The sequence below is a fragment of the Alosa sapidissima genome, chromosome 8, assembly GCF_018492685.1.
Source record: "Alosa sapidissima isolate fAloSap1 chromosome 8, fAloSap1.pri, whole genome shotgun sequence".
In the NCBI taxonomy this organism is placed as follows: Eukaryota; Metazoa; Chordata; class Actinopteri; order Clupeiformes; family Clupeidae; genus Alosa; species Alosa sapidissima.
In genome coordinates, this window is record NC_055964.1 from 9,342,589 (window position 1) to 9,357,588 (window position 15,000).

Consider the following 15,000-nt stretch of genomic DNA (forward strand, 5'->3'; position numbering starts at 1 on the left):
CGCTCTCTCTCTCTCTCGCTCTCTCTCTCGCTCTCTCCTCTCTCTCTCTCTCTCTCTCTCTCTCTCTCCTCTCTCACTCTCTCGCTCTCTCTCTCTCCTCTCCTCTCTCTCTCTCTCTCTCTCTCTCGCTAGGCTGCATATATGGTATACAGAGTGAAATGAATTAGGAAGAGTCCTTAGTGGAGCACTGCGTTCAATTGTCTCATCCGGAAATGTTCAATAAAAAAGGCTTGATTTATCGATTACCCAAGCTCTGTATGGCCGCTGTATTTAATAGTGTTCTTTTGCTTGAACAATGTTATACCAATAAAAAAAATGTATTGTTGGTGATAGAAATGGTGTTGCTCACCATATGACTTGTGGACCGTGAAAAGTAAAAAGAATGATCTAGTTAAGAAATAAGGTGTATGTGTGTGAGAGGAACACAGGTGGTACTGCTGGTTTAAACCCAGAACATAAGGGGTGTGTGTGTGTATGCGTGCGTGCGTGCGTGCGTGATCGACGAGGGTGGTCATGCAGTTGTGAGCTACAGAGAGTCACAGAGACACAGAGTGTGCAGCACTGTGTCTCAACACTCCTGACCACTGGGGCGAGCTGAGGCTCAGATGACTGGGTGACTGCATGAGACCTTGAGCTCAGGAGCATGGGCAACTTCCCTTTTGTGTGTGTGTGTGTGTGTGTTGCATGTGATTGTGAGTGTTTGTTAGTGGGCATGCAGTTTATACAGTAGGGGTTGTCTGCCCTTGCTTAATCCTATGTTTGCACTTGCTTGTAAAGTTGTGTGTGTTTTATGAGGTAAAAGGCATGCGTGTGTGTGTGTGTGTGTGTGTATAGGTGTATGTGTGCATGTTTTATGACGAACCATGTGTGGCTATTTCTAAGGGTTTGTGTGTGTTTTCCCTGCTGTTCATGGGGCTTGTGGGTGTTTTCTGCAGTGTCATGTGGTGGCTCTGGATCTCCCTTGGATCATGCCAGCCCAGCTCACTTCCTTTTTCTATCTGAGAGAAGGAAACCTCCCCAGTGTCTCTTACTAGAATTAGACCTGTGTGTGTGTGTGTGTGTGTGTGTGTGTGTGTCGTTGTGCAGGGCTTAAAGTGTTCAGGCACCGTGTCTGAATTCAGACGTGAGCTGGTATGCTTAAGATTTGTAAATAGGCAATGAGACTACATATATATATATATATATATATATATTAGATGACGTCCTCATAAATGTCTGATAACAAGCCCTGCGTTGTGTGTTAAGGTATGAGACCTGTGTGTGTTGTAATTGTATCGTTTGTGTACCTATCGATCATCAGTTTGTGTCGAACTTGATCTCGTGTTGATGCTGTATGCCTGTAGGCCTATGCCCATGTGGTTGCCTACAGGCTACACCAAACCAGCTGAGTGTGTTTGTCCTGCTGCGCGGGTGGGAGGGTTCATTTACTAATTTAGCATCCATGAGTTTCACTTCCATCTCCAGCAAGCAGCAGATGTGTGTGTGTGTGTGGTCTAAGCGCCATTGGAGGTTCCGAGGTTTCCTCTTTCTGCAGAACCCAGTGGCCGCCGGTTAAATCTCCGTGCTGTGGCTAATCAGCTAGAGTGGACATGAGGAGTCAGGAGAGGACAGCAGTGGCTGATTGCTTATTGCTTATAACACTCACGCAGACAGGACAAGAGCCATGATTTAGAGTTTATAACACACACACACACACACACAGGAGAGCCATTACTAAGAGTGCATGAACATGTGAACCTGCTCTGCTTGCATCCATATACAGCCTACTGTCTATTCTTTCTGTCCTTTGCCATAGACTGTCACTGGATCTCCATATGCTGTTTGCAAACAGATGAACATGGCCTCACACACACACACTCACTCACACACTCACTCACACACTCACTCACCACACACTCACTCTCTCACACACACACACACACTCACACACTGCCATTTCACTAAGTTTGCAGTACTCCTCACAAACAAAGCAGTTTGTGTTTGTGTTTCTTAGATGTCCTCTCTTTCTTTCTCTCTCTCATCCTCCCTCCTTCCCTGCCTCCCTGGCCGTGGTGAGCGAGCGTGGGGTTTGTTGGGCAACAAGTGTGGTATTGTTGCCCTCCTCACTTTTATGCTTGCCCGCTCTGTTTCACTCTCTTTTCGTTCACTCCTCTCTCTCTCTTTTTTCCTCCTCATTCCTTCTTTCTCTTTCTCACTCTTCTGTTATTCTTTCTTTGACATTCATTCTCTCTCTCTCTCTCTCTCTCTCTCTCTCACCCTGCATTGGTGAGCATTGGCTGGACGGTCATTGGGTGCCAGCGTACATTCTTTCACTCAGTCGCCCCCCCCCCCCCCCCCCCCCCTTAGCACCAAACACAAACAACAACTACTCTCAGCCCCAAATACATGTCCAACAGATACACTACATTAAAACATTAAAACCCACTGATTACCGTAGACCAACAACTATAACTACAACTACACTAAACGCAAAAACTTACAACCAAAAAAAAAACCATGACAAAAAGTCACTTTACTAAAACTCACTTTTAAATACCATAGACCACCAGCACCGCTCAGCTTAAAGCCAACAAGCATCAGCTAGAAGCACCACTCCAAAACTGACTGATAATGACCTTACACCAAGAAGAGGAAGACAGTGAGAATATCCCAGGGAGAGTACAGGGCCAATCCAGCACTTACTGAAAAAAGTCCACACCCAAAGCTTTCTGTTCATGGTGTCTTTCTGAGTATAGATGAAAAACACCCATGAAGGAGAAATATATGTGTGTGTGTACATTCCTCATACAATTACCTTACACCACCAAAAATAAAACTGAACACACAACACTCTTCATGGCTACTTGTGTTTGTGGGTGTGGGAGATGGAAATTGAATTGTTTAAACTACCTACATTGAGAGTTAAGAGGCAGACATCACTCACCATTGTGTGTGTAAATGTGTGTGTTTTATAGGCCTGTGCCTTTGCTAAATAAGGTCTACCTTTCCAGCATCTGCCTCCATTTCTTCTGCGGCTGTTAAACACAGGCAGTGACTGGACAAAGAGTTTTTTCTTTCAGAATGTTCTGTCCCTGCAATCTTAGTGCTGCTCTGGACATTGGACAGTCTGTCTGTCTGATTTTATGTCCATCTACTGATTTAGGAGCAAGCTGCTAAAACTATGAGAGAATGGTCGTTGTGGACAAGTCAGTAGAAACTTTTGGACGGCACGTTCTGTGCTGTTTGAGTCACCCCGCTTGCCGTAGGAAAAAGGCACTGGATGCTCACATGGGACTGTGAGAACCTCATGTTGGTGACAGGTCACACTTTCAGTTGTGAGGTGAAGTAATGGCTGTGTGTGTGTGTGTGTGTGTGTGTTTACCCCTGCTTTTATTAACTAGCATCTGCTAGCTCCATTTCTTTATACAGACTTTATACATAAAACATGCTGTTTTTATGTCTTGGCTCAACTTTTTAATTGATTTCCTAAAACATGGGTGTGTTGTTTTTATTTGTATTTATTCATTTCATGAAAAGTGTAGTATTATGTGCTAAGGACTGTATGTGTGTGTGTTTTCCAGGTGGGTTCTCTGTGGTCTTTCTGGCACGCACACACAGTGGCGTCCGCTGTGCCCTGAAGAGGATGTATGTTAACAATGTGCCCGACCTCAACATCTTCAAGCGTGAGATCACAATCATGGTGAGCTCCTCCCTCTGTCTCTCACACACACACACACACACACACACACACACACACACACACACATGCACTCACTCTCACACACACACACACACATATACATATATATATATATAACACAGAAGAAGCTCCTTCCCTATCTTGTCTCTCTACTCCCACATGCACTCACACTCTCTTTCTCACACACACATACACACACACACTTCTCTGTCCATCACTCATTCTTTTTCTATCTTCCTTTCTCCATTGTGTAAACCAGCCACAATGCACATATTTCTTGTCCCTGAAAGAGTCAGTAAATATGGGTGGTATGATGTGTGTGTGTGTGTGTGTGTGTGTGTCTGTGTGGTTGACCTTGGATCTGCCATGTTTCATATGGACTATGAAATGGTGTGTGTAGATAAAGCAATTTTTTTGTGTGTGTGTGTTTTTGTGTGTGTGTGTGTGTGTGTGTGTTTGTGTGTGTGTGTTTTTGTTTGTGTGTGTGTGTTTTTGTTTGTGTGTGTGTGTGCGCGCGTTTGTTTGTGTACGTGCAGAAAGAGCTGTCTGGACACAAGAACATTGTGAGCTATCTGGATTCGGCCATCAACGGAGTGGGAGACAGTGTATGGGAAGTCCTCATCCTCATGGAGTTCTGCAAAGGTAGATGTGTGTGTGTGTGAGAGAGAGAGAGAGAGAGACAGAGCAATTATCACAGATGCCTCTTTTTTTTTCTTTTTTTCTTTTTTATACTTTTTTTGATCCCGTGAAGGAAATTTGGTCTCTGCATTTAACCCAATCGGTGAATTAGTGAAACACAAACAGCACACAGTGAGGTGAAGCACACACTAATCCCGGCGCAGTGAGCTGCCTGCTACAACGGCGGCGCTCGGGGAGCAGTGAGGGGTTAGGTGCCTTGCTCAAGGGCACTTCAGCCGTGCCTACTGGTCGGGGCTCAGAACCGGCAACCCTCCGGTTACAAGTCCAGAGTGCTAACCAGTGGGCCACGGCTGCCCTCACGGCTGCCTCTGGAGGAGGGTATAGAGAGAGAGAGACAAAGAGATGGGAAGAGAGACATAGGTAGAGCGAGGGAAGCAACAGTGTATGACTGAGACAGTCTTTTTTGGAGTGTGTGTGTGTGTGTGTGTTTGTGTGTGTATTTACGCCTACTTGCAGTTTCTGCTTGCCAAAGGATTTACAGTCAACATACCACTTTCTAAACATTAACACAGCAGACTGTGATGGTAGTTCTGGGTCTAGTGGCCAAAGAGTGTCTGTGTGTGTGTGGGTGTGTTTGTGTGTGTGTGTGTGTTGTGAGTGCCGCCCTGCAAAATCACTGGTGTTGTTCTGACCTTTTTGTGATCATACATGTGTTCATGCTGTAACTTTAACCTTTTTGTCACCATGTTCTGTTTTTTTTTTTCTGATCTTGTGGTGACCTTCTGGTATTGTGTGTGTTTTGTTCTGTTGCCATGCTGTGTCTTTGCTCTGACATTATTGTGACCAATATGGGCCTGTTTTCCCAAACATGGATTAAGCCTAAAGACTAGGCTTTTGTAGTCTAAGACTAGGTTTAATCCACGTACTGGAATCCGCTCCTATATGACAGACATAACTTTGTGTTGCCATGCCATTGATTTTGACTCTGCTGTGCCATTGTACTGATGTTGCGTTGCCATGGCGTTTGTGTGCGATTGTCCTTGCAGCGGGTCAGGTGGTCAAGCAGATGAACGAGCGGCTGCACGTGGGCTTCACGGAGGCTGAGGTGCTGCACATCTTCTGTGACACTTGCGAGGCCGTCGCCCGGCTGCATCAGTGCAAGACGCCCGTCATCCACCGCGACCTCAAGGTGCCTAGCTGAGCCCTCACTTTTACACCCTAAGGGTGACCGCCTCATCAACACACACACACACACACACACACACACACACACACACACACACACACACACACACACACTACACCCCTAATCATCCTGGTTGGGAGGTCCTTTGCCCTCACTCACACACTTACACGCACACACATACACACGCATGTACACACGCTCATGTGTAGCGTACATCCATATGAGAGAGGTGTTTTGCACTCTTGTCATGCAAACACATACACACGTAAGCACACATGCTCATAGAGCACAAGCCCTGGAGACCCGGATCAGAAAGGACTTTTGCACTCACACAGTACAAGCCTTCAACATATGGATCATACGATCTCTTGCCCTTTCTCTCACACACACACACACACACACACACACACACACACACACACACAACACACACAGTTATTCAGTTGCTCCCCCTTCCCTTCTGTGAAGGTTGCCCCTGCAGTAGAGTTGCATCAGACGAGACGTAGCCCAGAGCTTCCCCTCAATGTGTGTGTGTTTCTCCAGGCTTTTCAGACTCTCTTAACTTTCTCTAAGTCTCTGACACACGTGCACACACACACACACACACACACACACCAGACCATTAAGTGGGAGAGGGCGGAAAACAGCGCGTGCGACAGCTGGGATCTTTCCTGCTCTCCTTCTCTCCCCACGCCTTCTGTTTTCCCTCTTTATTTCCCCCTAACTCTGTCTCTGTCTGTTTGGCTGGCTGCTGATTGGCTGTCTGTCTCCATTATCAGTCGTTTCTATCCCTCTCTCTCTCTGATTCCTACGGTGTTTTTATGCTGTTTTTTCCCCGTAATTATTGTGTCTTTATCGATGCGCGCCTGTTTTTAAATAGACGGATGAGGAATGCTGCCCCCCCCCCCCCCCCCATTGTACCGCCATCGAGGTAGTCAACAAAAATGGAACTACGCGAGAGTAAACACAAGAAACAGCTGATCAGAAAGAGCAGCCGCAGTTTCACCTGTTCTAGATCTGCTTGGTCACAGGTTGCTCTTGCACACATGGCTGCCGGATGTCTAGCTTTTATTTCGTTGTGGTTTTTAGCACCAGCAGCACTTGTACAGGTCTTGCCACTAGATTGGCAGCACCCACATCTAACAACAGCAGTAGCTTCAGCGGATATATCCAGTTGTCTAACTCTGGGGCAGACGGCAAATAAGCTTTAAATAAGGTTTAAATGAGGTTTGTTTAATAATCACACTCTACAGTGCAGTCATCCCTCATGAAGTGCACTGTAAAGGTTGTCCTAAGCATCCTGGTATCAAATTAATCTCTCAGTCGTTGTGTGTTTTTTTTTTTTTTTTTACCCGCTATCTCACTTTGAATCTCTGAAGGATGCAGCATTCTGAGAAATTGAGGAGATGTAGGGAGTAAACATGTTGGTTTTTTTCCCTGTCCTGTGTGTGTGTGTGTGTGTGTGTCAGGTTGAGAACATCCTGCTGAATGACCATGGAAACTACGTGCTGTGTGACTTTGGCAGTTCTACACACAAAGTTTTGCTGCCGCAGAAGGATGGGGTGACTGCAGTGGAGGACGAGATCAAGAGGTGAGACACTTCCTGTTTGCGGTCCTTTCCCACACCCCTCCATTTGACCTGTCTTTTAAAGGTATTCCTCAAAGCTCCAATTCCTCCTAGCTAGGAAAAAAAGTGTTTTGGACCAAGTTATACCCTATTCCATCCAACCAACAATAAACAAACACATGCTTGTTGCGTCACGTTCATGGAAAAATGTATTCGACGGAATCGACATCGGCATGTTGTTAACACTTCACTTTGGGATTTAAATATTTTTTTTGTGTGTTTGTCATTTATGAGTCCGTAGTCTTGTTTGGATGTTTTTAAGGCAGTTATAGTGACGTAATTAGCTACATTTCTTAACAACAAGTGTACATACCGACCCAGCACCATGTCAGCATGGACAGAAACTAAACCCCAGTGCCGAGGCCTTTTTCCATCACGTCCATCGCTCGCCACCGAAGCCAGGAGGATTTCTTGTGCCCCCTCTAATAGCCAGCTCCTGACTCTCCCCCTGGCCGAGTCAAGGCAGCATTAGCCCAGTCCACAGTTAATCCCTGTGTGTCAATCTGAGCCGCAGAGATCCACACTGCACACTTCTCTTACTGGTTGATGCTCCACTTGGCTCCTGTTGTGTAACGGTCCAAGTAGGTTAAGCAGGCTGAGCCTAGACCCAGAAGTGTGTATGTTTTGTTAATTTGTGTGTGTGTTAATTAATGTGGAAGGGATTTTGTTTCTGTCTGTGAGCGCATTTACTTGATTGTATGCCTGCGTGTGTGTCTGTGTACATGTGAGAAAGAATGTGTGCATTGAAGTGTGTGAGGGAAACAGTCATGCTCATGTCATTTGGGAGACCGCTTCTGGCCTGTTTGCCAATTGTGTGTGTGTGTGTGTGTGTGTGGAGGGTTAGTCACCATTAGTCAGCACCCATGTCTCAACAGTGAACTGCAGACTCAGTAAAAAAACTTTTGCAGCTGTACTCGACGTCTGGGATTGCACAGTTCCCTCACCCCAACACACACACACACACACACACACACACACACACACACACACACAGTGAGCAGGGACGCTGAAGAAGGCCTTTGAACCTGAGTGTCTTAGTGTCTTTTGCATGTCTGGTCTTTGCTTTCTCACTCTGATGTGTCATGATCACTCCCTGTCCTCTTCATTCCATTTTTCTTCTTTTTAAAATGCCCTTTAAGTCAAGTTATCTATCTCTCTCTTTCTCTCTACCTTTCTCTCTCCCTCTCCCTCTTTCCCTCTCTGTTCCAGGTACACAACGTTGTCATATCGAGCCCCAGAGATGGTTAACCTGTATGCTGGGAAAGCTATCACCACTAAGGCTGATATATGGGTAAGGTGTGTGTGTGTGTGTGTGGATTAAAGTTAATGTGTGTTTATCCTTGTGCTTGTTTCTGTCTTGTGTTGTGTTCAGTTGTGGGTATGTCCTTGTACGTCTTTGTGTGTGTGTGCGCTTGCGTGTGTTTGTGTGTCCACAGTTATGCTGCCGAGCCGGTTTGAGCTTGCTTGGGCAGTGGCGGTGGTGGTGTGCAGACAGAACTGTTTTGTTGGTAAGCGGTGCGAGAGAACCGAGGGAGATGTGGAGCTCACACACTCCACGTGCTTTCGCTCCTCCAGCCACAGTCAGCCTCTTGTGGACGCGTGGCCCAGAAGGGAGGTCGGTGTTCCTCCAGAGAGCTCTCTGTTTCCCCAGGGCAGCAGGTAGACACTGTAGTGCTGGAAACCACTCAGTCACCAAAAAGCCTCACACACTGCCATACGTGGACTCAAACAACCCAGCATAAAGAACAAAAGAAGTAGCACTGAAGGAGTCCCAGCGGTCAAGATGGCTGCTGTGTGGCAAAACTTGTCCGTAAGGACATTGGTTGAGGTAGAGTATCTTTCAGTAGTTCTCACAGATTAGTACACGGTTTAGGCAAGACAGAAAGTATTAAATCCCAGACACCACACCTGAAATGGCATACTCTCACTGCATAGACCCCACTAATTCAAAAACATGAGTGAGTTAAAGAGTGTACTTTTTGTTTTTAAAGGTACATTATGCAGGTTTAGGTATTTTTGGCGACTGTAGAGCTCCCTCTAGAGTCGTGATAAATTTATATTTGACTCTGCTGTTGTAAATAGCAAACTTCTTGTGACTTATCCCCCCTGTACACAATGAACTTTGAGGTTTTGTTGTGGAGGTGAAATATCCAAAGAGCTATATCTACTAACAAGGTAATGTTTCACGATTCTCGTGAAATTTGTCGGGCCGCCGTTCTTGATGTAAATCAGGTTTCTAGGCCAAGTATACTTGCGTATACAAGGAATTTGGTCTCTGCATTTATCCCATCCGTGAATTAGTGAACAACCACACAGAGCACACAGTGAGGTGAAGCACACACTAACCCGGAGCAGTGAGCTGCCTTGCTACAGTGGCGCTCGGGGAGCAGTGAGGGGTTAGGTGCCTTGCTCAAGGGCACTTCAGCTGTTCCTACTGGTCGGGGATCGAACCGGCAACCAGTAGGCCACGACTGCCCCGAAGTTGAAGTTGCTTGGCTGGTTTTCTCGATATTGACTGGCCACGTCTATGCTGTATAGCTATGCTAGCTGAACGATTCGTCTATAACAAGTTTGTTTACCATCAAATTGGCTTCTTAAAGGGGAAAATCTTGCACAATGTACCTTTTAAGTTCTTGTAGCAGAAGAGAACTAGTTTTTTGCCTTGTGGCTGCTCAGCGTATTCCTTTTCCCTGATGAACGACACGGAGGTGATTTGAGCATGATAATACTGCTCCCCTTGTGTCTTAAGGGTACTCAGATGAGGGGCTCCACAAGGTGGGCACTACTGTACTTTCAGCAGTTTGCCAGGCATCCATTAGGGACTCGGCCTCTGGCATCTCCACTAACGCTGCACCGTTATCTCACACACACATACTCACACTAATGCACACAAACACACACACTCTCGCACAGCACACGTACACACACACACGCGCGCACACACACACACACACACACACACACACACACACACACACACACACACACACACACTCAAACAAAGCAATGCACCATAGGAGCTATGAGATGGAGAATGGGAGGGAAAAACACGCTTCCTGCATTGCCCTTGACTGTAAAGACAGGAATTAGGTCTCTGCAACACACACACACACACACACACACACACAATTCTGCACTCCTTTTCTCCCTGATGTTTGGGTGTGCTAGCATGTCTTCTTTGGTGCCCCCAGGCAAACGATGCCCCAAGCAACTGGTGCTGTGTGTGTGTGTGTGTGTGTGTGTGTGTGTGTGTGTGTGTGTGTGTGTGTTCTTGTCTGCCTTTGAATTGATGTGGAATGTCCCTGTGTTTCAGTATGTCTGTTTTTCTGCTTATTTTCTATTGCTGTTCTTTATCTGTGTGTGTGTGTGCGTGTGCACTGTTCATGTCAATGGTTGTACACTCGCTTCTGGAGCTTCTGCAGTGGAAACAGCTGCTGATAGATTTAACAGACGGAGGAGGAAGCCAGCCACCCTCCTCCATCCTAGCTTCACAGATAAGGGGTGTGTGTGTGACAGTGAGTGAGTGTGCGCGTGCATGTGCTTTTAGTGGTTTTCCATACCCATATGTGCCAGTATAACACAACAATATCTGTCAGCGTGACTGTGTGTTCTATTCCCAGTAAATGAATTATGACACACTTACGGACAGTTTCCTGGACTTGGAGCCTGGTCTTGGACTAAGAGAGAACTCCAGTGTAGATTTAAAAACGAAAAAAGCTTTTCATCAAGGACCAGGCTTAACCCATGTACAGGAAACCAACTCTTAGAGTTTTACATGTGAACCAGACCCTAACCCATGTGAACTGCACTAAGCTCACTTTTATCTTGTTAGACCCTGTGGGTCCTTTTGTTTTTGCATGTAGTTATTTAGGCATGACCACTGTGAATAGTAATGCCATTGTTTTGCATGGTGTCTTTTTTTTTTTTTTGTCTGTCCGCAGGCGCTCGGATGCTTGTTGTACAAGCTGTGCTTCTTCACGCTTCCATTTGGGGAGAGTCAAGTTGCCATATGTGACGGAACCTTCTCTGTTCCCGATAGTTCCAAATACTCCTTAAAATTGCACTGTTTGATCCGTGAGTACAGCTATGGCTCTCCTATGCCTCTCATACAGTCTCACCCACCTAGCACAAGAGATGGTCTCACTCTGTTCTCTTGTGAATGATGATTCATAACTTCTTTTATGGTCTTATGAATGTTCAGGCCCATATGTGCTGTGTTTAGTGAAGCGGCAGCTCCTTCTGCTGGTGATATGGTAAAATTGCATCACCTCTATTACAATGTGTTACGTAATGTGTTCGACAGCTGCTCTAGTACTCTGCTTTTGGAAAAGGGTTTCTGACCCAGTTTAAATGGCTGGCCTACTTAATGGCAGGCAAGCGCACTGTGTCCCTGTTCATCATTGTTAAACAGGATCAGGGAACTAAAGTGACCATGTGAGAGCTAGAGAGAGAGGGAGAGAGGAAGGGGAGGGAGGTTAAAGGCGCGGTGGGTTTGTGTTGACACTGACTCTTGTATTAATAAGTGGCTGGAGAGTTTTGAAGTTGGTTTACTGGGAGATCTTTTTTTAATTAGACAAATAGTGCAGTCCAGACTGTGTGTGAGAGAACAAGTGGGTACATATGAATTATACTGTCAGTAATGGATAGTACAATGGATTGTGATGAATCCAGGGTTCTCACGGGTCATGGAATTTCTGGAATGTCATGGAATTTTGGAAAGTCTATTCCAGACAAGGAAAGTCAGGGAATTATATAATTTTTGGGGGCAAAGTCATGGAATATCGGGGCATTTTGTTGTAGCAGTTTAAATGTACTTGCCAAAATACATTAATACAAATATATTTGGTTATATTTTGGTTGTTAGGTTTACTACTTGCTTGAGTAGTTGCGGTTAGCCCAACTTTGTTTATTCAATGCCCATTTAGTCATCTCCCGCTCTAAAAAAGTCTTATATGCTACGCGGCTGCTCTGAAATCTTTGGTCAGTACAGTATATTGTACCATTCTTTATAGTATATCATGGAAATTCATTTTTTTTTTGTCAGGGAAAGTCAGAAAAGTCATGGGATTTTACATTTGACTTACAGTGGGAACTCTGTATCATGTTGGACAGACAGTTTTCTCTGCTGATGCACATCAGTAGAATTAAATGGACAGCCTAAAGTGTGTGTGTGTGTGTGTGTTTACCAGGATATATGCTCGAGCCTGACCAGGAGAAGAGGCCAGACATCTATCAGGTCTCCTACTTTGCCTTCAAGCTGGCAGGGAAGGACTGTCCCGTGCCAAATCTCTTTGTGAGTCCACACACACACTGTATAGGAACTCTAGTGCAATTAGCAAGTTCAGTCAGGTTTAGCGGAGGAGCCCACAAACAGTATGGAGACATTCAGTACAAGAGGTCCACAGTTGACCTCACATCCTGTATATGTGATCAGCCACAGGATTGTCAGCACACCGCAGCAAGGATGCTGACCTCAGAATAACACGCTGACACAATGACAGAAGAGCCTGTGTGTGTTTGTGGTAGCAGTGACGCATCAGCAGGCCGCGATGAGTAACGCAGTGGTAGATTATTACTGGACACATGCATGTTTCATCTAATCTGTTTGAGAATCACTACATGTGGAATGAGAGGTACTTTGTGGTGTTCCTACTTGTTTGTGCAACTCTGCAATTTAGGGACAGGTAATATGTAGTGTTGCACGGTGTATCGATACTAGAAAGGTATCACGATGCCTTCACGCAAAAAACGATACGATTTCTGACGTTTTTAGAATCGATACTTTATTAAAATAATAACGTTCTGTGTCTGTGTGGACTGCTCCCACTCTCCATGCTCCTTGCACGCATCTAAGCAAGTGGGCGTGTCAAGCAGACAGCGCTGAGTGAGTGAGTGCGCAGCCAACGTCAACATAGTTCTTTGCCGACAGTCCTCGGCTTGTGGATAAAACAAAAGGTGAAGTGAATTCTGGAACTATTTCGGATACATCACGGATAGTGAAGGCAAGCCATCAGCTAGGCTACACAGAGGCCCGTTTGTAAAATATGTTTCAAAGTCATTCAAAAGCAATAGGTACACATAGAACTTGGCTCAGCACCTCGCAGACATATCCCAACATTTTTAAAGAGTTCAAAGAACGACAGGTTAACGAATAGGCTATAGAAAACACTGTTTGTCATGTCATGCAGACTGTAATTTGTTCAATAATTATTGCCCAGATACCTGAAATGTGCTAATTAAAGCCCACAGCATATAATACCACTGAAGCGTGTTGAGTCCTAATAATAATAGCGGCTTATTGTTACGTGGTAGCAAATAATGTTATCAAATAAATATATGTAATGTACACAGATATATTGCAACAGGTAGCCAAATAGTGTAGGCCTATCTGACGAAGACCTAGTTGGAACGTCGTACTTGTACACTGGTACCCTTTGCAACTGTCAAAGAAATCCCATAAACACGGTAAGGTCTAGGGTAGCCTAGGCCTACATCAGATGGCCTAAAGATTAGTCTCTCTATCTGTCTCGAGATGATAACAGCAATGCTTCACTTTTTGGAAATCCATCCAAAACGACTATGGATGGGGATAATCTCCTCTCCTCTCCATTTAGGTCCTTTTTGTCATTCGTCTTATGTATTAAGAATATACAGTAGGCCTATGTCTTACATGATCCAATCAGAATAGATGAAACTGCAATAAAACTGCATTCTATTGTAGTTCAACACTGACCTTAAATAGCCTACTTTGGCTATTTAAAGGTACTTTATTGCCACAACATAAGGCAAATTAACTATAACAAACAATAAAGGACTTAATCACACACAAATTACTATTTTACTGACTATAAAAAAAAAATAACAATTATGTAGGAAGTTTAGAAGTTTAGAACCCATAATTGACCTGCACACTACAAAAGTGCACCAAATTCAACACAAATGACTCGATACACTTGGAGGAGGTCTGCGTCCTTTTTTTCCAGATATTTTAGGATTTTGCCGTGGTATCGTTTCAGTATCGAGCATCGAGATACTTTGGCAGGTATCATATCGAAGTCATAATTTTGGTATCGTGACAACACTAGTAATATGTATGCTTGTAGGTAGGTTTCTGTGATTGAATGTCTCTCTCTCTCTCTCTCTCTCTCTCTCTCTCTGTCTGTGTGTGTGTGTGTGTGTGTGTACGTACGTGCGTGCGTGCGCGCAGAGCTCCCCCCTCCCCACCTCTCTCCCAGAGCCCCTGACAGCCAGTGAGATCGCAGCCAAGAAGAACATGACGAAAGCCAGGTAACTCTCAGACACCCACAGAGAGAGAGAGACACACACACACACACACACACACACACACACACATACAGTACACACACACTCTCTCTCTCTCAATGCTGTTTCCAACGTCCTTGTCATGCAAGGCAAAACGGAACAGAATTGTAGGCTTTTTCTAGTTACCATTGTTAAGAGATGTATTCCAATGTACATAATCAGCTTGTTTCTATCAACAGCACCTGACCTGTTAGGACAGTTGGAAAGTGTGTAATCAGGGTGATTGATAAAGCCTATGTTCTGATCACCCCTCAGGATCACGGACGCTGTGGGGCCCACGGAGACGTCCATTGCCCCCCGGCAGCGGCCAAAGGCGGCCTCCAGTGGCGTGCTGCCCCTGCACAACTCCTCCGCCACCCCTGTCAAGATGGGTGTCCCTGCCGCCCCCATCAGCAACGGCCAGAAAGGTACGCAGGTCGGGCGGAACTGGACACTCAAGAGACCTTTGACCCTCTCACTGTTGGGATGCCTTGAGCAGAGAGGGTGTTTAATGGGGAACCAGTTATGGGGGAAATGGACACCTTGGGTTTTATAATTTATTAATGT

The 15,000-nt window shown here is 45.3% G+C and overlaps 1 protein-coding gene across 7 annotated transcripts in view; it reads left to right on the forward strand.

Annotated features, from left to right (window-relative positions):
- Positions 1–15,000, forward strand: part of bmp2k (BMP2 inducible kinase) — a 72,337-nt gene that overhangs the window by 28,961 nt on the left and 28,376 nt on the right. For 6 of the 7 annotated variants that reach the window (XR_006033467.1, XR_006033468.1, XR_006033469.1 and 3 more), the window contains exons 2-10: positions 3,561–3,679; positions 4,216–4,321; positions 5,365–5,507; positions 6,974–7,095; positions 8,341–8,422; positions 11,073–11,205; positions 12,321–12,424; positions 14,339–14,418; positions 14,710–14,861. Coding sequence is in view for 4 of the 7 variants with exons in the window: in XM_042099990.1 (XP_041955924.1) it covers positions 3,561–3,679; positions 4,216–4,321; positions 5,365–5,507; positions 6,974–7,095; positions 8,341–8,422; positions 11,073–11,205; positions 12,321–12,424; positions 14,339–14,418; positions 14,710–14,861 (1,041 nt within the window). In the remaining 3 variants the exon portion in view is untranslated. Of the gene's footprint in view, positions 1–3,560; positions 3,680–4,215; positions 4,322–5,364; positions 5,508–6,973; positions 7,096–8,340; positions 8,423–8,550; positions 8,960–11,072; positions 11,206–12,320; positions 12,425–14,338; positions 14,419–14,709; positions 14,862–15,000 lie in introns of those variants that run through there. The other variant, XM_042099992.1, reaches the window with a different exon arrangement.